Raw genomic sequence first — 22,744 nt, forward strand, 5'->3', positions numbered from 1 at the left:
CAATTCTGGGTCTGCTGCCAAGTGTGCTGGGGAGCCCCCCATGCTTCTGTGGGACACTCCATGTGCCCCAGCATCGCAGCATTCTTGAGCCACCTGATACCTAGAGGTATGTAGAAAAAACATTTAAAGCTGTGTCTATGTCCAAATCGCCAAATCTTTCTGAATCTCTCTGAATCAATTCAGAGGGTTCCAATTCAATTCAGAGGGATTAAAGGGTCCTCTGATTTGATTTGGATTTGGAGATTCAGCCACTGAATCAAGCCGAATCAAGTCAGCGAACCTTCGCACAGCCCTAATGGCTATAATGGTGATCATCACAGTTTCCACAGTCCCAACCACTCCCCAGGGGGCACATGCATTTTATGGTGTAGGAACATTGTATTTGCTGCTATCTAATGCAGAAAATGACACCGAACATCACCTTATAGCGACTTCAATACTATATCATTCTCTCCTCCCCTGATGTCCCTGTCCTTCTGTTTCCCTGGCACTATCTATATCAGACATTTTGTTTTGCCCATGAGCTACTGAAGGGCTAGTGGAGGTTGCTTTTGGACTTCTTTGGTCTCACTTCACTGCTTTCCTACAGCTGAAGTGAGACTTTTGGCTCTCAACCCAAATCCAATAGTAAGACATTTTCACAGGAGTTGGAAAGCACTAGAAAGGAAAGCCCAGGATCTCTCTACAGCTGTCAGACATCTCAGGAAAGCCATTTAATGTCCAATATGAGTTTTTCCTTCTGTGATGAAGGAACAGGAAGAGAAAATGTGAGATGTTCTGAAATAACTTGGCAACAAAGTAGAAGAAGACATGGTGAAGGTGATGGAGAATGTTAAAGGAAAACTCCCTCAAATTGTCATACCAGGAGCCCCTGTTACAGTTTCCGAGCCTAGAGGGTGATCTCAGAGCTCTTAGCAAAGAAAGCTGAAGCAGGCAGTTAGTGTGCCACTGTGTCAAATCAGAGCCTGCTCATGAATACTCCAAATAGTTCTGTGCCCAAGTTAGAGAGTCCCCCTGGGGTGCGAGAAAGGCAGCTGTAGTGACTCATCATCACAAAGGAGGATCTAGAGACCTCAGCATGGAAAGATGAACCCGGCAGCTGTCCTGTCACGTTGCTGTTATCCAATATGTAAAGTGTTGCTCTGTATTCCCAAATGCTTATGATGTTCTTATAATTAGTGATAAACCATGTGTGTAGTATACAACAAAAGGTATACAAATATACTCTGTTTAAATTAAGAGATGCAAGAAAATTGGCCGTTTCAAATAAGGAGGGAAATGGGGGATAGGTCATGTAAGTTCCTTTCAGAGGCTCAGTTCATGATATTCTGAATAGGGTTAAAGGTTCAAACAAATCCAAGTAGATACACCTTGGAAACCACTTAATTTTGCTTGATTTTGGGTAAAAGCAACGGCAGTTTACATAATTTCTATCCAAAATTGCAAATCATTTAAGACTCACTCAAAAACTAGCACTCAAACCTGAAATTCCTTCATTGCTACTGGACCTGAAGTTTCAGGTTTCATTAGGAATAATTTGACTGCTTCATTCAGACGCCACAAAGCATTAGATAGAGAGAGATTTAAAGCAAGATAATATCTATTCTACTGGTCTTTAAACTCATAAAACTCACTATTCTACCATCTGCTCTCTTTGCCCAAAAGATGATAAAACTTCTCCAGCCACTTTGCTGCCTTTTTGTGCTGAAAAGCTAGATTTTGGCTTTATATATTCCAAGTATGTGGAAATAGCCAGGGAAAACATTTCTTACCCCTGATGCTGCGCCTCGGAATTCATTGAGCTTTTTCATGAGCTGCACACAGTGCTCATAGTCATTTCCAGCATCACCAATATTAATCATCACTTCCTGGAGAAAGGAAAAAGTAGTCAAGTGGATATTCAGCTAACAAATGGTCTTTGTTTAGCTTCAGAATGCAAGTTAATAGCCTTTTTCATTGCTCACCTTTTTGTTAGGAAAGGAAAATTGATTTAATTCATTCTGAAGTCACATGCCAGGCATGCAATATCCATTATGATGGAGTTTCTGTATATCTGGTACTCAATATCACTGTAAGTTATATTTTCTCTGTACCCTGAATAGCCTATCAAACTCTTTTCTGCTTGCCAACGCATCTGAATTCTTGAATGCTTTGGTACAGTGTACAATGTACTGTTTCTTGCACATACTGGTATAAAGTGACGTTCCCACCATCTAAAGGCTGTACTTAATTAATGACATAAAATAGCAGACCTTTACTTTGAAACCCATATACATTTCTCTATTTGCTTTTCTTCTCATAAAAACTGGGCTGGATTTCAGGGACATAGTGAGGCATTTCTGTATTTGGTTAATGTTGGTTGTGGTTACAGTGGGGGCCAATTTGCAAGTTTCTCTGATAATACTCTATAAGGACATCTTAAATCATGACCTGCAGCATGCCTAGAATCTTTGTGTACTCCTAAGCTCCAGCTTTAACAGTGCATCTTATTCCGTAGTCAGAATAGTTTTCATATGTTGGGATTCCACTGAGCAGAGATTGTCAGTGATGGAAACTCTGAGTAGCTATAGAGAGATGTTTAGAGAATATAGCAAGTTCAACCAATTAACTTGCTTTCATGTATAAAATATTTGTATACTAGTCTATAGTAACACTTGTGCACTTCAGTATAACCAAGTATAAAGTTATACATTTGGACCACAGGAGTCAAGTCATACTTCTACGATGGGAAAACAGTGCTTGGAATGGAACTTGGGTATCATGATGACAAAACAGCTGAATCTAAAGGTGGAAACAAATAACACCTTTTGCCACCTATGGGCTGCCATACAAATGCTTATAGTGGCAAAGGCTAAGCCAACTGATGTCCATCACCACAAGTGCCAAAAGCACACAGTGAATGTGGTTTCAATTTGTGCTGCTATTTAAGAGCATAATTCTATGTGTTTTCTGGCAGAAGAGTGCAGGCAGCCTGGATCTGCCTGCACTCTCCAGACACCCTGAACAGGTGCTCTGGGGGCTTGGAGAGGCCCAATCCTGCACAACCCTGGAATTTCTTAGCAAGACTGTGCCCCTCGAACCCTGGGTGCACCTGCCTGGTTTTCCCTGCTTATGGAGAGTTGTCTCACTGGTCTCAGTGCATAGTCTACTGGGCTATGGTTTCATAGATGTACACCCCCAATTTCTTCAGACTACATCTGTGCTGCTGCCGTGTCTCCTCACAGCTTCCCCCTCACCCCAGATGCAGTACTGGTGCAGCTTCCAGCAGGTGGGGAGCTGCACTGGGGCCAGGAAGCTTCCAGTTGTGCCCATAATGCAGCCAGGGGTGGAGGGATGCAGGGAGTAGATGCAACAGCATGGATGAAGTTTGCAGATGCCCAGCCCTAGTGCAGCTCCCTAAAGGCTGGATTCGTGCCTGCACTGCTGCCAGGGAGCAGGAGGCTGGGAGAAGTGGCAGTGGTGTGGGTGCTATTCCCAGCTGCATGGCGCTGACAGGGGCACAGGGAAAATCCCCTCCTCCCCCAACACCTCAGGTCTGGAACTGTGTTGTTAGGCCTGCAGCTTAATTAAGGTTTCTGGCCCCTGACCTAGCCAAATTCCAATTTTGGCATTAAAACACATTGAAATGTCTCTGTAGTTGCTTAAAGTTTCCCTACAGCACTAAGATTTTCCAGGATTAAAAATGCACTGAAAAATGATATCATCATCAAATGTTCATTGCTAAAGGGCAGTTCTTTACAGAGCATCTTTAATCTGCTTTCCCCAGTTAAAGAACAGAGTCAACTTACTTTGTCCCTGATCCAGGCCTCCACCTGGTCTACCTTCTGCAGAAACTCCAGGAAGTCCCGACTGTCCTCCAGCATCTTACCGCGAGCAGCAAGAGCCCACTTCAGCTTCTCCCAGTGTTCCTGAAGCATGCGGTTCTGACGACGAATCTCCCCTGATTTGGGATGCCCTTGAGAAACAAGGGCTTCACCTTTCTTTATGTCAGAATGGGGGAATTAGAAAGTAATTTTACAACTGATGTAAGAGTTGCGTGATCTTTATAAGAGACACCCTTTCCCCAAACTCTAAATCTTACTTAAGTCACCCTCCCTAAATTGTTATTGCTCATCCTATTTTTTTCTTTCTACTGGAAGAAAAATCTGCACTATTCTGATACAATGAAGAAATCCAGGTTTGAATTTTCCAGTGGCAAGATGAAATTTAGAGGATGGGAGCACAAGGGAAAATATTTCAGACAATCACAGCCTCCAGCTGAATGACTCACACTCACGTCTCCCTTCCTAGATTAGGAGGATTCAGCCTAGTAAGGGAAACAAGTGGTTTTTCTCCACATAGAAGTAAGGGTAGAAATGGATGTGACCCAGCATTACATCTGTGCTGTAATAAAAATAGGTGTCCCTCCCTTCTGTCATGCCACATCACAGGCAAATCAGTGATGCGGCAAAACGTGGTAATAAATTATGCTGGCTTATTGCAGTGGGATCTATTAGCTCTGTGGTGGGAGAGTGTGGGCAGCCTGAGCTGCCCACGCTTTCCAGCTGCCTAAGGCAGGAGATCCTAGGGGCAGGTCTAGATAATCAGAGAAACCCCAACTTTCCCTGCTTACTTAGGCAGGTCCCTGAAGATCCTGGAGACAGGTCTGGGTAAGCAGGGAAACCCCAATTTTGCCTGTTTAGTGAGACACACCACAGGGATGAATTTGGCCAAGCAGGGAAGCCCAGGCTTTCCCCACCTACCCAAATGGGCCCCCAGAGATTTTGGGGATGTATTTGGGTAAGTGGGGAAAGCCAGACAGGTGATCACAGGGTTTAGGGTATCTTATCCTGCCTAGAAATTCCTAGGATGCAGAGGATCAGGCCCCTGAAGCCCCTGGAGAACACATCACCCCTTTTCCTGCAGCATCAACAGGTGGCACAAGGGGTGACATGTGTTTGACCCAATGGAGCAGATTAGCTGTGTTGCAACACATCACAGCACAGTGGATCCACTTCATTTGGCAAGGCTTATTTCTAGCTTAAGGAAACAGGGAAGTCCTTTGTGAATTAACACCATTTTAGTCACCCCTATGGAATATTACTTGGGTCCTTGTCACCCAGTCTCTGGAGGGGGATGGAACATCAGCACAAACCAAGGGAATGATTAACAGTCATTTTGAACTCTTTCCACCTGTCCTCCTGCAGACAGAACCTTAAATAATCTGTATAATGGCTCCAGAGTTTGGCATTACCTTGTTCACGGCTGTGATGATCTCCTCATTAGCTAAAATCTCTGCCTCAAACACCTGATGTTTCTGCAGCAGCTTCATTTTGTCTTGTAGGCTGCTGGGATCTTGGATGGAAGGGTCCTGCAGTTTCTTCATGCGCTCTCCAATCCAGACCTCTGCCTGCAGCAGAGGGGAGCAGCAGAATTAACATGAAACCCAAAAGCTATTATCCTTCCTCTCCTAATCTCAGAGCCCCCTCCAAGGACCTAAAACACTGTCCTGTGAAACTGCCTTTGCCTAGGGAAGGCAGTGTCAAGGGGAGTTATTAGCAAAAGTGGAGCAGAATGACAAGTCTCTGAAATGATTTTAGGAAAAATACGAACACTTGCTTGGATACAATTTTTCTTCTATCTCACGTTATAAATGGAATTAGATGCAATCATGCGTCAGAAAGAGATTCTACCCCAGATTACTGATAAAGGATCTTTTTCTGTCATGAGGCAAGGATCTTTCAACAACATTAAATTTCTCAAGGAAGTACAACCAGAAACATCTCAGCCTAGGAAAAAGCCAGCCTGGGACCTCATAAGCCCTCTCTTGAGGCCGTCTTGCATAGAATTATTTATTGCTATAGCAGGGCACTGGGATGTGCCTGCTCCTTTAAGGCTAGAGACAGACGTTATACATAAATTGGTTTAAGTGATCAGAAACTGGTTGAAACCTGTAACAGAACAGATGTTCACTGCACATAAACCAGTTTGAAAATGGCTGAAACTGGTTTGAGATAAACCCGCTAAAATGTAGTATCAGACTTAACTGATTTGGGTCAAATCGGTTTATGCAATGTCTGTCCCAGACCCCTAGCTGGTTTAAAATAAACCAGACTCCCCCAGCATCCCAGCGTGCTTTCTAGGCTGAGTGGGGCTCTGCTCCACAACAGAGCCGGCCCCTCCTCTCTGCTCCCTGGCTGGACCTCTGACAGAGACTGCAGGAACAGCAGGACCTGCCTGGCTTCCCTCACTGCTCAAGCAGGAATACCCTACCTCTTCCTCCCTCCCATCTCCCACAGCACAGACCGCAGCCCCATGGACTCTAGGCATGTGGTATGCTAGCTAATGCCAAGAGGTGTCTGTGTGTATGTATCTCTCCAATTTCACTGGGGCAGGCAGACAGAACAGTGACCACTTAAGGCTTTTTGGAGCTAATCAACAGGTCAGCTTGTAAACTGTTTAAGAAGAGTTTGAACTAATGGAGAGAGGCTATTGTTTTGCTGATGAGGTGATAAACACTGTTATCATCCCCCTGCTGGCTTGCTTGTCTGCTAGTTTGCTGCAGACAAAATAAAGAAGCAGGGAGGGAGATTGAAAAAGCTCTGTATCTTCAGCAGATGAATGCACTGCACCCCCCCACCTCAGAGATCTAGCAGGGGGCTGGCAACACTCCGGACCCTTGAGCAGCCAGTGGGGAAAAGCCTGGGATGGTGCAGGCAGATCTCCTTAATCAAAGCATCCTAGCTGGGGCATAGCCACGCCCCCCTCAGCTCAGCATTGTACAAGGGAAGCGAGGGCTTCTCTATTGTCCCCCAGCTTCTAGCCTGAGTCACTGCAGGCATATGCCTGAATTTCCTCAGTCCAGAGAGAATGCCTGTCCAGTTACAAACCGGTTCAGCCTAGCTAGGTTAGGCTAACCTGCAAACATTAAATCAATTCAGGATCAGGCTTTCTGAATGTCTGTCCCTAGCCTAAGGGAGCAAGCAGCGTGAGGGGCTCTGTTTTATGTTTAGCCTAGAGAAGGCTTGAGAGCTTGCCAGAGACCAGATGTTCATCATTAAGTTGTACTAGCAGTTTTGCCTGGAGGCCTACAAGGGCAGGCAAGGTTTACTTAAAAGGCCAGCAGCTCAGCAGGGGCTAAGAGTGGGGCCCAGCTCGTGGTGCAAAGGCCTAGAGAGTAGGGCTGTGCGAAAATTTGGTAGCTGATCTGATTTGGAGGAGATTTGGCCCAAGTTAGGGGCCAAATATCTGAATCGAATAGGGAGACCCATTAAAAGGTTTGAATAGAATTGGAAGCCTCCGAATCGATTCAGAGACTCACGCAGTTCCCACTCTCCATAGCAGGGAGCTGGGCCTGGGCTACATGCTGGTAAGTAGGTGGGGCTGAAGAAGTGGGGAGGAGACCATGGGGGGACCCTGCCTGGCCCCATCCCCTGCTGACTCCCCCAGGCCCCTCCAAGTGCTGCCCCACCTGGCCCCAGCCTAAGGTAAAGCCTGGAGAGGGGCCCATGAGTCTGAGAGGGGCTGGAAGTCAGACCGGGGGCCCTGGGAACCAAAAGAGGCCAAATGTGTGAACTGAACATCATAGTGATAACACCTGTGAGGCTTGGGGCATGGTGCAGGGGAGGAACAGAACCATGCAATTTTCCCATGAGGCTACAGGTGCCCTACAAAGGCATAGTCAGGCTGAAAGGGACCTAACAGTCCTGAGGACTGGACTGAGATTAGTGGGGTCCGAGAGAGATCCGGTGGGGAACTGTTAGGATTAAGGCTCACTCAATGGCCTAAGGGAAGCCTTCTTTAACCAACCTTTAAGAAGAAGAACAAGGCATGGTGGGCAAGCAGTCTAGCAATCTTTCATAGCGGCACACTCAGGGAACAGAGTCCGAGCTGGGCAGGAGCCACAAGGCTACCAGGGGATGTCATGGTTGCTCTGTGGCCACAAGCCTGTCTCAATTGCCAACAGCTTGACTGTAAAGAGTGGCTGCAGAGGGTTCACTGGCACTAGAAGGGAGTCCACTAGCTTGCACTGCATTAGTGATGGCGAGCTGTTCTGTTTGTTAGAGCAAAGGGCTGGAAGCTCTTGGGCTCTTTTTCTGGTCTCAATTATTGACCTATTTTGTGGTCTTTAAATCACTTAAAACTTTGTGCCTTTGTCTCCTCCTCTATAAAATATTTGTTCTAAACAGGTCTTGCAAGGCTGATAGGATTAATATTAAGCAACTAGAGATGTCCACATTAGAGATTTTCAAATGTAAAGCCTTATAGAAGTGGAAAGTATTAATGACACTTTTCCTAGTAACTCCTAAGGTACTCTAGGTAATTTACCCCAGTACGTTTTAAATACTCATTATTTTTTTTCAGTTCAACTAGGTAAGTGTGAAAAGTACTGTAAGATCTCCAATAAGCAGCCCCCCTTTGGTACCCTGTTAATTATTTTTGAGCCCCATTCTCACATACAAGTGTTAGGACCTTTTTTCATTGGGATATGTTTTGCTTGCAACTACGCTGTCATCATTTTATGCTACAGTAGGATGCATGTGTTCAAAAAGAGAGTAACTACACTTGTTTATGTCTGTAACTTGTGTCATTCTGGTCGACTGTTCCTCCTTGCATATGTCACATTTGCAGTTGTAGGTCATTACCATTAAGATTGTGAGGGGAACCCCCTCCTGTCTTCTAGATGTTTTCTGTTATCACATTTGCAAATGATGTAAGGTAAGCAAGCAAAAAATGAGAACAAGTTTTCAGGCGGAGCTTATTATAGTTATGCCTCTCAAATTCTCTTGCCTTTCTTGTGGGGGGTTTAGACAAAAGCCAAGCAGAATAAAACAGGCAAAGGGATAAACTTCAGTTTGTCTCAAGTGAAAAACAAAAATGCTTATTTTAGCTTCTGGTTGTGAAGGAAATATCTTTCTGTCAGAGCACTGAGAACTGAAAACAGCACACATTTTAACTGATTCTGTAGACCTCAAAGCACTGAGTGCACTTCAGTTTGGATTGTGCAAGGACAGCACACTGAGGTCAATTTCTGCCCCTAAGCACAGGATCATTTGCCTTTGAAGAACTGCACTGATTTACACTGGAATCAGTCACTGGGTGATTCTTCTTTGTTAATGACTTATTTGAAGCTTTTTTTCAGCTACTGAAATCTGTACACAGGAACAACGACAGTGCCTGTTTACCTACCCCTTCCAGAAAATAGTTCCCCACCCCCAGGAGCACATTCAGGGATTCCAAGAAGAAACTTGTGTCAAGGTTGCCCAGGAGGGCAAGCTGTCATCTGTTGCTTTCATTACCAATGCACTTGCTCTCTCCCCCTCCTCACAAGCTAGGGACTTCTCTCATTACACAGCTACACATTAACACTCAAAGGACACTTAGGCGTCTCTTCATTTCAGTAGGAGAGTCTTTTCTGAGCAGGCAGACCAGGTTGCCAGTGGATCAGTTATGGTAACTCACTAGGGGTTCTCTCCCCCTTTCTAATATTAAGCATGTGGTGTAATGACAGACTTTAACAGGACCACTGCTAGGATCTTCTGGTGGAAAAGGTGAAGCATTTTAACCTCTTAATTTAACAGCCACTTCTGTGTGTCTTTACCTACCATTCTCAGTGATTTTGACTGCTCTCAGGTTTCAGTAGAAAGGATCTAGACAGTGAGAGGTCTTCCCCCTCTCTTGCTCCCTAAGATTCTGACTCAGCTGTCCTTGGGGACGCACAACAAAGCTGATCCATTTTCCCAGGCCCCCTGTATGCAATGGGTTGACTTGGGATGGGGTGGAATTCTAGTTGCATTGAAGTTGACAGCAAAGCTCCAATTGATTTAAAAGGGGCTACGATTTTACCCACTACATGTAGATGGGAACAGCCTAATTTCTGGTGAGATTTTTTAAAACAAATATAGACAGAATGTGTTTAAAAGCACGCATATGTAAATGAGCCCAGGGTGAGCAAACTTTTGGTAAATTAAACACATTATTTATAATGGAACTTAACAAGTTCCAGGCACTGTATCGCTACTATCTATTTGTCACCATGCCTCTATGAGATAGACAGGCAATATTATTAATCTCCTGCATATATGGGGAATCAGAAAGAATGAAGAAGGGACTTGCACATGGTGAGTTAGTGGCAGAGCCAGTATCAAACTGCAGGTCCTCCTGACTTTGACCTTTGTGCTCGTTCCTCCAAATTAAAATAATTGCATTCTTAATCCTCTTTTTCCTGAGTCTTTAAGGATGGTATGCAGACTTTGAGATATTACAAGTCATTATGGAAGATTATCAACTCCTCACTACCACCGGATGCTCAAATAGCTATGGCAGGAAACAGATGCCCACTTCCATTTGGTGAAAATGAACGGGTCAGCATCCTCAGAGTGCAGTAGATGAGCCTTACCCTCGAAACTCACTTTTGTGATTGTATCTCCCCTGCCAGGTAAGTATCATCTGCCCTAGAAGAATGTGCTCTGTCCTGTAATCCACATAGCTGTGATCTCCAGAATTCCCTGCTACAATTTTCCTTCTGAAAATGAAACTGCATGCTATGAAAATGCATCAGCCTATCTTTTAAAAAGACCAAATCCTTCCGATGCTCTGCTCTCTGTGCTGTCCCCCATATAAATTCAGAATGCAGTTCTCCATCCCAGCTTGCAAAATTCTCCATTCAGTAAGCTTTAATTATTCAAAAAGTTGCCTCTCCCCCAAGACCATGACCTGCTGTGTTCCACTGAACAAGAATTCTGTGCACCAGCAAGGATGGTTTGTGACTGCAAGGGACAGGACTTCTACAGGAGCTGGACTTAAGGGTAGGGAGCTCACTCCCTCACAAGGAAAACAAGCGACAGTGGGTCTCACTGCACTCAAAGCAAAAGTGCCACACGCTTCTCCAAGTCAACTTTCGCCATGTACAAATGCTCCCAAAACCTCATTGCTCCCTGGGAAAGGAGATAGAGACCATTGTGAGAGGGTATTTTTACTAATTACTTAGTGGTACTCAAGTTCTACAGTGGTAGGCAGAAATATAAAACCCTGATTAGACAGGTAGGTAAAGAGCGACTCTGGCATAAAACCTCCTTGTTGCAACTCCCTGAATGAAACAGGTGGCAGGAGGAAACTGATTAAAAAACCCAAGGTTTCTTGTGACATAGGGCCCAGTCCTGTGCTGTGCTATGGGTTAGGACAGCAGGGAGTGGGAGCCCCTTCCCCAGCACCTATGCCAAGAAAGATGGCAACATAATGCTCAAAGGGAGCTGTGGGGTGGGATGTACATTACTGAATGGACTGTATCCAGAGGCATAACTAGGAATTTTGGCATCCTGGGTGGGAGAGAGGAGATGCTGAGAACCAGAGAGCAAGGGATGAGTATGCCACTAGGGAGTCTTTCCTCAGTGCCCATGATGCCACCTCCATGCGAGCTCCTGACACGCAGGCCACTGCTGCTGTAGTTGGGGCTCCATGGGGGCTGCCATTCTGGTGCTTCCTCTAAATCAGCACCAGGGGCTGGTGCCCAGCTTATTCATTTTTAGTTACAGTACTGACTATAGATCAATTGGGCACTGTCAATCCCTTAACCAAAAAGCATGTCTGTGGTGGTTGAGCCATTAGTCAGAGATGCATTGCTCCATTTAAAGTAACAGCACTACCCAACTATTTGCTTCCTCAGCCTGCTTCACTGAATCCTGCACCAGTGAGAGGAATTGAGGAGCAGAGGACAACTCCGCATTGCAGTTGCCAGGGCCATGTCAGGATTTGACCCAAACACTTGACTGGCAAATTCAAGGACAGCATTTGCTTACATAAATAAGCACTTGCTATCACACATTTTGTAAAAAGAGCATGAGCTGTGGTTCCAATGGAAAGAACCACTGCCAAGAAATAGGAATTTGGTGAAATAATTAAATACTTATTTGATTAGTCTTAGGAGCAGGCACACACACTGAGATCTTTCAGAGTGAGGAGACTCCCTAATCTGGTCACAAATCTCTGCCAGATTCTGACAGAAGCTGTCTTACCTCTGCCAGATTCTGATAGAAGACCACAAGAAGAAGTGAAGTCTGCAGTTTTTCGTGCCTACTTTGGGACAGCTCTTTGATCCGACGCCTTCTGTCTAGTATGGAGCTCAGTTTGTGCTGAATCTGTATCCGTCCTAATCCACCTTCCTTCAGGAGTCTGCTGGCCTGGTCCTGAAGAGAAGTCACCTAAAAGGAAAACAAATCGGAAATCACAGTCTGGCCAATATGAAAGGAAACAACAAGAAAGGCTTCTTTCTTTCTCCCACCTGAAAAGAATCTCTTTGAATCCTTGGAGAGGCAGGGAAGCAAGGAGAAACGGAGGATCATAAAGAAGTAGGGCTGGAAGGGACCTCAAGAGGTCACCAAGTCCAACCTCCTGCCTGAGGCATGATTATCCCTATCCAAACCACCCTATACAAATTCATTGTCTAATTTATTAGCAAAACTATACAGTCAACCTTGACACAACCACTGGTAAACCAGGGGGACCATCGCAGTTAATGTTCTGCTGTTGCAAAGGTTGTTAAAATATGCAGAGGGCTATGTCCCACACTACAGAGGAAGGAAAAACCCCTCACAGTCTGCACCAATTTGATCATGGGGTAAAATTCCTTCCTGACGCCAAATATGGCAATTGGTCTGACCCTAAGCTGGGGGTGAAGGTGGGGGGGCAAGATCCTCTAGCCAGGAACATCAGAGTTTAAGTCCCAGAAGAATCATTGGCACATACTAGTCAAAATCCCCAGCCTTGGCTGCAGCCAACCCCAAATGCTGCTGAGGAAAGTTGAAAAAACCCCCCAACATCTTGACATGTAGCAGTAGGAGTGGGGAAAAACCCTTCTAGCCCCATGTGGTAATCAGCAAAGTCCAAAATCATGGGAAATACCCACAGTATAACATAGGCATATCTACTCCTAGATCATCCCTGGCCAACGCCTGTCCAATCTCACAGAAACATAGAAAATTAGGGTTGTAAGGGACCCCAGGAGCTCATCTAGTTTAAGCCCCTGCTCAAAGCAGGACCATCCCCAACTATGGCTTTGTCTACCTGAGTCTTAAAAACCTTCAAGGATGGAGATTCCACAACCTCTCTGGGTAGCCTGTTCCAGTGCTTTGCTACTCTCCTAGTGAAAGAGTTTTTTCCTAGTATCTAACCTAAACTTCTATTGATGATGGAGAGTCCAAAACATCCCTAACAGTCTATTTCATTACCTCACTGTTTTAACAGTGATTAAGTTTTTTCTGATATCCAATCTAATCCTATTTTTCTGATATCCAATCTAATCCTATTTTGCTGCAACTTATGTCTTAACTTAAGCCATTAGTCTATGTGAAAGATGGGAACAAGCTAATACAATTTAATAAGGTGTACTACAATGCATTTCTGGGCACTGTGCTGCACATCATGCCTATTTAAGAGCTACCTAGTAACTATGAGTTAAAGTAGACACTCAGTTAGCTGTTTGCAGTATAGGGCCTCTTACCCACAGCTGAGCAGCTCTGCTTCTATTGTACAGAGGGCAGGGAAATGCAAATACACCAGCCACGTCATTACTGATTTCACACGTAAACACAGTGTATATATTTAAATAACCTGTTCCCTCTGCTCTTTTATGTTAACTACTTTATTTACTTGCTGTACATGTCCATTGTATTTTTGCAGGAAAAATAGGAATTTCAGTTATTTCCAGCAAACAATAATATAGCTTCTTTCTAAGATTTTATCTGGTAAGTCCCAGCATTCCAGTCATAGTGTAATTTTCCTATATATTACCTGTCAGCACAGCCAGGGCACTGTTTGAAGCTTCTCTGAGTTACAGACTTCCTATTTCACTAGACTTCCATTAAGGCTTCCTAGCGCTGCTTGTTTGGCTCAAGCATACCAGCCTAAATCAACGGTTCTGTGCTTCATTTGCAAAAAATACCCCCTCCCTTGTACTTGATAAAGTACTCTTTGTTTTTTACCTTCTCATCCTGTGAGGCCAGGAGCTTCTCAAAAGCCTCATGTTTCCTGATCAGTTGTTCCACCCCATCTACCGAGTCTTCCAGGTCACTGGTTTTCAAATAAATCTGCAATCAAAAGTTGAATAGTTGTCTGAACAGCATTGTTAGATGTGAGTATTGAATTAATCCAAATTGCATTTTAGTGCTTTTTCAAGTGAGACACTAATAGGATGACTGAGAATTTGCACCAGCAAGGACCAGGCCCAAAACAACGAATTGGGGAATGTTAAGCAATACAAGAGAAAACTTACCAGGATGATATGGTAGCATTGCCTGCATCTGCGCATTGACAGAAAGGTGTGAGGTAGCTTGCCTATCACCTGCCCTGCTTGGCCTATTAACTACTGTTCAGTAGAGTACTGGAAGAGTTAAGCATGATGATAATGCATTCTTAGAGCTAAGTGAAGAGTGTGGAAATGCAAGTGTTGAAGTTGTTTGCTAGTGCTATCAATCTCTGATTCAGACACACTTTAGTCTGGAATAGCGGAGCAGCTTTTAGGCAACTGGTCTCTGCTTAATTCACTTCTGATGTTATTTGCTTGCCAAGTACCTCATCTGCAGCTCTTTGGCACCACATGTATGTCCAATAAGTTATGGAGGTATTTAGGGGAATCAACTGCCTGGGTAGATATCTCCAAATACAGTGAAACTGTGCAAGTTTTCCAATTACATAATAAACACCTTTACTGCCTTACCACCAACCAAAAGTAAACTGATGAAGGAATCTTCTTGTAATGTGTTGCATTTCTTTAGAATGAGCTGTCATTTAGTTCATTCTCCTTTTCAGTGAGACTGAGAAGAGCAGCACAACCCCCACAATGGATGAGACAGCTATGACACGGCGTGACAGAGGATTAGTGGCTGGCCTGGTTTACAGTGGGGTAACCACAACATGGCTGGGCAGACTTCTGGAGCTAATGCTGCAACAAGGGGTTTAACTTAAAAGGTTTTATACAGCACTGCATAACCCATCACATAATGTAATGGAAACATAAGTGTTTGGCTGAGGAAGAGAAATTCCACATAGTAACTCTATCTGGATAAAGTATGATGGAAGAAAAATTTGAGACCCTGGGCATAATTTAAAGGAATTAAGAGTTGGGGAGAAACAGAATGGAATTACAGAAGCAACAGGAAGGTCAACACTCATGGAAGAAGTCTGATCTGGAACACAGGCAAATTGGTCTTGCACAGCATCTATGTGCATAGGAAAAACAACGTCCAGAAACAGTTCACATAATTTGCAAAATATTCTAATTATGATCGGTATCGCAGCATTATATATACCAGGGCAAGGACATTCTTCCTGAGTTACACTGGAAAAGTAATTATAAAACTATTTACTTGGCAAGAACCATCCAACAAACTTCTCATCCTTCACTGCAACTCCCAGAGGAGAGGTTTACCTGGAATATTTTATGTACATGGTATAATCCAGACCTTTTGTTGATGATGAAATCTTTGGACAGAGAGATCCATTCCTGGACTTGTGTTCCAATTCATTTTTGGAAGATAATTTGAGATGAATATTTTGCGCACACAGTACACTGTCCAGAGCACTATTGAATCCAATCCAGATATATCAGCAGTCCATACTAATCCATTCATAAGTATGAAAGGTTAATTCTCATCCCTCACTCAACTTTAGCTGCAAGGGCCTCCTGACAGTATGCCTAGGCTCTTAATGGGTTCACCATAGATAGCATTGGGACAAACAAGGTGCTGCCTCATCATTAAGGACTATTTCTTGTTAAACCAAAGCCCTGTTTTGAATTCCATGTTGTTCTGGCTCCTTCTATCTTACATTTTAGGCATATATTCAGAGAAAAAAATTCTGTTTGTTTGTCTTTTAATAATCTTTTTTGATAGGGCTTTTTGGCACACACACATGCTACTGATCTGTCTCTGGAACGAAGTGACGTCATTTTTAACACCAGAGATAGGGACTATGTGGGACAAGGCAGTGCCAAGCAGAGATACTTAAGCTAGCTTTAAAAAAGCAAGTTCTGGAACCAGAAGCAGCATAGCTGGAAGAAGTATAGCAGCAGAGCTAATTAAGTTAGGCAGAGTGCTGTGTTATTGTGGCTATATACCTCCTAATAGCTGAAGTACCTCTGAACAAGGTACCTTTGCACAGAACTGCATTGTACCATGTAGATATAATGATAAGCACCTGATCCCAGCTCCAGTCTTAGTGATTTCAACAAGACTTGGATCAGGCTCTCAAAGTAGTGCAGCTAACTTTTAGTGCAGAGTAAAAGAGAATTGACTTACAAGCTTCTGCTATTATAGGGGTGGTACCAACAGTGCAAGTACAGTTGAAAGAAAGCATGTCCAAGCTTGAGGAGTTTGTGTGTGGTGAAAAACTTTCCCTTGTGAATTTAAATTGCAATCTTAATATAAAGATTTTTAAAAAAAATCAGGAGAATTGAAGCATTTTACCATTAGGCATTTGTTACACCAATCTGAAAGCAGAATGGAAACTGTCTCTTAGACTGACATTGGCCCTTTGCCAATTACATCATTTTCTTTGGCAATAGAAGGCTGCCTGTGAGAGGTCCCCGACCTGCCCTCCTCCTCCCCCTCTCCCTTTAATGAGAAATATTAATTTCAAATGCATTGCACTGCATAGTTCTGACCAGGTAACCCACAGGTTTACCCAAGGCCCCTCATTGCATACAATGGGTGTAGACTTTCAGGTTTGTTTCTGTTCTGTGCTGAATCGCCTCCACCAGGAATTTAATTATCAGCTACAAAAAGTACTGCAGACTGGAACATTTCCTATAAAACAACCTCATTTTAAAAAGAAAATTTGCAAAAACTTTAAAGGTACACAGTGGACTTGGCCCTTTTCGGGATATAACTTGGTTGTTTAAGTGTTTCTTTTCATTAAGAAGGCAAAGCACTGAAAAACACTGAGCCTTTCAAGTCCACTGCAAATGGAGTTTCGCTGCTGCTCAGTTCACTGAAAATGAATTCAACAATACTGTCATTCTAAAAGGCATCCAATAACACCGAGCAGAACAATACTAAATATGAAGCTATTTAGGTCCATCATATCAATAAAAATAACTGTTCAGATTATGAAAGCACAACACATGCCAAAAAAGATAAGAGTGTTTTTGAGAAAACCTGGAGGAAACATTTTAATGATTAGGATAAGGACGTTCTCAGGACACTACAACCTTGGGTTCATGCACACTTACTAGAAACTGATTCAGCTTAAGAAGAAGTTTGCCAAATTAATAATTTTTCCCCCTTGGAACAGGAGCTATTGTAATTCATCACTTGATTAAACTCTTGAAGCACTCCCTATCTCAGCTTCATCTCTTCAAACTGTGACCAGCTCTAAAGTATTCTACTTACCACACTTGGCCAATGCTGCGCCTGTTCTGCACAAGACACCAAGTGAAGTCTGTGAGTATTCTAAGTGCAAGTTAACAGCAAGAAGAGGCTAATTGCTACCACATTTAAGCCCCTGCAACATCATAGCAAAGACCAAATTCTCTATGAATGTAGGTGGAAGCAAATGCAGATACTAACTTGTCATTAAAAAAGTACATTAAAAATGCATATTTTAAAAGAGAACAACAAGACTGAATCTGTTTTAGCAGAAGTAAATAAATGCATTTAATACAGTCACAGTTTATTGTTCAGTTATTTTTACTATGCATGACATTCAGTTAAAAGGTACAATTACATCACTATGCCTTATTTTAAGCAGAAGACACACTAGGTTGCTCATAAAAATATATACATATTTTAAAGCCTCACAAGGTACTTTAGATGTGCTTATATTTAAAGATGAGCCTTCCACCCTCCAACTGTATGCTTTTTATTTTATTTTATTTTTTACATATAAGAATATAGCTATAAGACATGGAGTTCGACTGACATACACATAGGAAATTTATGGAGCTCTGTCAATATTTGATTTTTAGCCCTGGTATATATCAGAAGAACCCAGCCCAGAAGTTATAGGTTAAAAAACAGAATCCTAATACTTTTTACAATATAATTATTAATAAAATATTCACTTATGAAATATTTTACATGAAGACTTAGACTAAATCCCCTACAGCTCTTCCAGGTTTCATTAATAAGACACTGACAGGATTTCCAAATTTCACAGGATACAGAGACTGAATTCCTTGTATCCCACACAAAAGAGTAGTCTCTAGCTCTCTCTCATTTTCAGGGTACAGGGTGGGGAAAGAATTTCTGAGTACTTGAATGTATTAATTTTAGAAAACAAGGATTAACAATTAAAAAACTAAAGAAATTAACCTTTTAGAAACACAGGAAATGTCGACAAATTAGTAAGAAAAAAACCTGAGGCTATTTACAGATTGCTGTAGTGACTAACTAGAAGAAGAAATGATTCTTGGCTCTACAGGCTTGGTTCTGCAAGACTCTGAGCACTATGGCTGGGATTTTGCAAGGCACTTAATTTCATGTTTAACTTTAAGCATGAGCTATTACTGAGACTACAGAAATGCTTAGAGTTAAGCATGTGCTTATGTGCTATGTTGGATTAGATCAGAGTGCTTAGCACCTTGTAGGATCCCTCCTTAACTGCAGCCATAGCAACAACAAAACAGAAATAAAATATACAAGTCCACCCCACCAGTTAAGTCATCTGTAGGGAATAGGAGCATACCCAGAAGAAGAAAACGAGGATGAATCCACATGGCTTAGTTATTTCTGCCCCAAAGTTCTGTTTACAAATGTTCCTAGAATGGAATGGAAATCTTCACCACTCTCCTTCCAGCTCCAAAGGAGGCAATGTTGACAGCAATAGATGGACACCACGCACTTTCCCCAGCTCGGTGTGATGCGCTTGCAGTGCAAGCCGGTGTGTTTGTTAAGAGAGTGTCAGGATCTACGCCTCCTACAATGCAAGCATCTAGGGAAGGCCTCAAGCCACATGTTGCCCAATGTTTCTGAGTAGAGAGCAATTTTGGACAGCAAACTGGATTCACAGATAGAGAGAAGCCAGCCCCGGGCCCCACAGTGTGAAGGGATGGGCCAGCTGCATCTGGATCATGTGTCCTGATAAATACAGTGGATGTTTGACTCTTTCTGAATTCCCTTACCACCTGGATAGGTACAGTAGTCCAAGGGGTGGCAAGTATCAGGGTTATTTTGGAAACCTTATGGTGAGCCGGTGTTAGCCCATCACAGGGAGCCTCCCCAAACTTTGTTCCAGATGCTGGATGGTTCTGGAAGACAACCAAATCTGGATTGAAATCAGTCTGAGTGACTTCACTTCTAGCAGGAGAACCTTTTCCTTCAGTCAGCACAGCTGGTGACAACCATATCTCTCTGGAGGCTGTTTGCTGAGGAACACCAGAGCACTTAGCAGAGGAAGTCACATGAAATCTTGTAATTTGAAGAGCTGGAGGCCCAGCTGAAGGAAAGCCTTGTTTAGGTACCTGGGATCCTGTTGGGAGACCAGCTGATTTAGCAGACACCTTCTCCAGCTGTGGCATCAGGATGCTTGAATAAGCATGACTGCTTACTGGGGTATCAGCCCTAAAAGGCTTTATTGTCAAGCTGCAAGTTGAAATGTACAGATTCATTGAAGCATGGAGGTCTGGGATTCGAACGTTGCACTGACTATAGCCATGTTGGGGTGAGACTGAGTGACCAGGTGTCAGAGCTGCCGGCAGACCTTTGCTGTGGAGTGGTGAACTAGCGGGAATGGCAGAAAGAGGTACATCCAGACGTGATGTCCAGCTTAGTGGAGTTTTTAAGGAAGAGACGTCAGAAGGCAAAGAAATTGCAAGCTGCATGGGACCAATTTTATCAGTAGAAGATTGACAGGTACTTTGATCTCTTACTGAATATTGCTTACAAGATGCAGGTGTAGACCAAAGGCCAAAACTCCTATGTCCATTGCCCTGAGGATCTTTGTGAAGCGTGGAACTCTTAGATGTCATGTCAGATGGATTAACATACTGGGGATCTTTCCTGAAACCTCTCTTCCTATTTGTATGAGCCAGGATGATGTCTAACCTTGAACAGTAAGCCCCAGAAGATATGCTGCTTGGTGATGAGGTGGCATTTCTTGGCACATTTTCTGCTGCTGATTGACTACCTGGAAGATACCATGCTGACGATGGCCATTTTTGGAAAGGCTTGTCCCGTATAGCTGATTCGAAAGTTGGTGGTGGGGTCACTCTACTGGAAGACAGCATCACCTCCACAGTGGAAACATAGATTGGTGCAGATGAATGCTTGCAGTAATGGTCCCTGCATGACATTCTGCAGCCTAGTCTTACCCTGTGTAAAACTAAAGCCGCAGAAACTTGCCTTTCCCCTTCCTTTTAAAACAAACTCCTAATCCTTTTTCCTTTGGCACTGGAAATTTCCATTCTTCCTCTGATGTGAAGGAGCAAGAGGTTAATAAGCATTCTTCTGAAAAAAAATGATAAACTAAAAAAATCCACATTCAAAATAAAGAGCACTATTCCTTCAACACCTCCAGTACCACCAGCACCTTTCCCATCTGCAAAGTGATATGAGAGTGTGATGGGCTGAAAGATAAATTACTGACTGCGAGTCTCTGCTCTCTGAGTGTTCTGATAGTAAGACTGCAGACGGAGGAGGAGGGAGCCAAGAGTGCTAGCCAGAGACAGACCTTGAACTTGCTGTTACTTTGCTTGTGAAAAAGCCCAAAGCAGTTAACCTGAGCAAAGCATCTGTTGCCTTCAGGAGCTTAGAAGAAAGCAGAGAATACAGAGCTCCTCTTCTGCTGAAAAATAGAGCAAGTTTTCCTTTCTTTTCTTCTTCAGTTGCTGCCTGTCTGCACTCAAAGTTACAAGACCTCTGTTCACAAGTCCTAAGCGAATTTCCTACAATGATTCCAAGCAATGGCACAACAGAATTCAGTAATAAAAAAAGAGAGATGTTTGTCTAATTTCCTCCACATGTGCTGTATTTTCTTTAGCATAGAACAATCCTAGACTATACCCTGCTGAAATCCTGTGAACATTTAAGTAACTTGGATGTAACATAAGATGCTGGCATGAAGTCAAACCTGTCACACTGGCACGGAGGACGAATGAGAGTGCAATTCTTGTTTAAAACTCAGTGCCGGTTACTTTCTTCCTTCCCCTACTCCTTGCAGCTGGGAGAAACTTTGTGGAACATGTACACAGCATGTTCTGTGTAAACAAACTGTCAACAACAAGGGTCTGAATGAAACTACTATGATACAGAGACACATGACCATTCTGCAGACACGTGTTGCTGCAAAACAGATGCTGCTAAGTAATGGCCCAGACAAACCTGGTCAGAAAAAGTGGGGAAAGGGCTGAAATCTGTCTGATTGATGGGAATTCTTCTAAAACACATGTTCGCTTCTGTCTGTTCCAAGACCAGCAAATGACAATGTTCCCCCTTGTGAAAGTGATTTGGGAGTCCACACCTGTAGCCTTGGCAACACTATTCTGGTTAAAATCTTGCTCAGAAATACCAGTTTAAACCAGTACTTTCTTTTATTCCTCCTTGACTTGCTGAGGGGGATGCATCTCACTAGACAGTCCCATTTTAGCACTGAAGGGCTCTGTTTGAATGGAGCAAATTCTTTGTCTATTTTTCTTATAATGCTAAAAAAATTAATTCTGATCTGCTGTCCATGCCCTTCATGAATCAAAATGCAGCCATGCTGTCAGTAGATAGAGGGCACCAGCTGCAGAGGACATTAGCACACCCCTCTATATTTTTCTTTTGTTTAAATGGATGTCCAGAAGCAGAATACGTGGCAAGATTTGGGTGAGGAATTCCCACAGAGAGATAAGAGAACAGAAGTGACGTGGAGATTTGCCAGACAAGAACTCTGCATACAAGGGCATCGTAGCTTCAGTGCTATCATTTAGAACCCAATCTTGTGCAAATACAGCTCCACACTTAAATGGGCATATAGCATTTGCATGGCTAAAACTGGAAGATGCAACTTTAAGCTGAAGAAAAATAGTGGTAGGAGGTCCAATGACCTAGTGGTTTGGACACTTGCCCAAGGAGACTAAGGGCACTTTTACATGTGCTCCAGGGGTGGGGGTGATGGTGGTGGGGGTGCAGTGCTTTAATTAGAGTGGTTCCAAGAGCTCCTGTAATTAAAGCACTGCAGTGTCTTTGAAGTGCAGGGATGCTGGTACACAAGTGGCAGTGGAGGCACGTGAACTAAAGCTTGTTTGATGAGCTCTAAGTTCCCCTGCTGCCATTTTGAAGTGTGGGGATCCTGATACATGGGATGCTAGAGGATGCTGGAGTGCAGTAATTACCATGTTCCCCCAGACTCATTTTAGTCAAGTAATTACTGTACAGCGCATCATAGCAGGGCTCCGTGCTTGTGCACAGATACCCTCAGATTCTAGGCCCCTTCTCACTCAGCAGTAGTTTGAACCTTACAGTTTCCACTTAACCAGAAAAATGCCCTAACCACCAGGTGCTGGGATAAGAGCACCCTCTCTCTCTCCTGTTAGAGAAGACCCAGAGAGAGAGCGAGAGACATGCAAAACAGAAGAAGAGTAAATTAGAGGAAATGTGGCTCAGTAAGATGGGCACTACTCTTGAAATGAAGCAGACCCTAGTTCTCGACCAGGGCCTTGTCCCAAGGTACCCCACTGCTGTCTATCCATTTTATACAATGACTATTGAATACAACAGGCAGAAACCCCACTTGGAGCAAGAGCAGGCAACAAATTCCCAAACCTGTTTTAATAAATTAAGAACAGGACTTG

General features: G+C 43.4%; 1 protein-coding gene across 1 annotated transcript in view; it reads right to left on the reverse strand.

Moving 5' to 3' along the window:
• The window catches only part of SPTBN5 (spectrin beta, non-erythrocytic 5), a 174,998-nt gene that overhangs the window by 68,288 nt on the left and 83,966 nt on the right, over window positions 1–22,744 (reverse strand). The window contains exons 34-38 of the mRNA XM_019519061.1: window positions 13,959–14,063; window positions 11,994–12,179; window positions 5,234–5,389; window positions 3,789–3,980; window positions 1,773–1,868 (exon numbers count right to left, since the gene is read on the reverse strand). Of these exons, the coding sequence (XP_019374606.1) occupies window positions 1,773–1,868; window positions 3,789–3,980; window positions 5,234–5,389; window positions 11,994–12,179; window positions 13,959–14,063 (735 nt within the window). The remainder of the gene's footprint in view (window positions 1–1,772; window positions 1,869–3,788; window positions 3,981–5,233; window positions 5,390–11,993; window positions 12,180–13,958; window positions 14,064–22,744) is intronic.

Source organism: Gavialis gangeticus, unplaced genomic scaffold, assembly GCF_001723915.1.
Source record: "Gavialis gangeticus isolate Ggan-Ray unplaced genomic scaffold, GavGan_comp1, whole genome shotgun sequence".
In the NCBI taxonomy this organism is placed as follows: domain Eukaryota; kingdom Metazoa; phylum Chordata; order Crocodylia; family Gavialidae; genus Gavialis; species Gavialis gangeticus.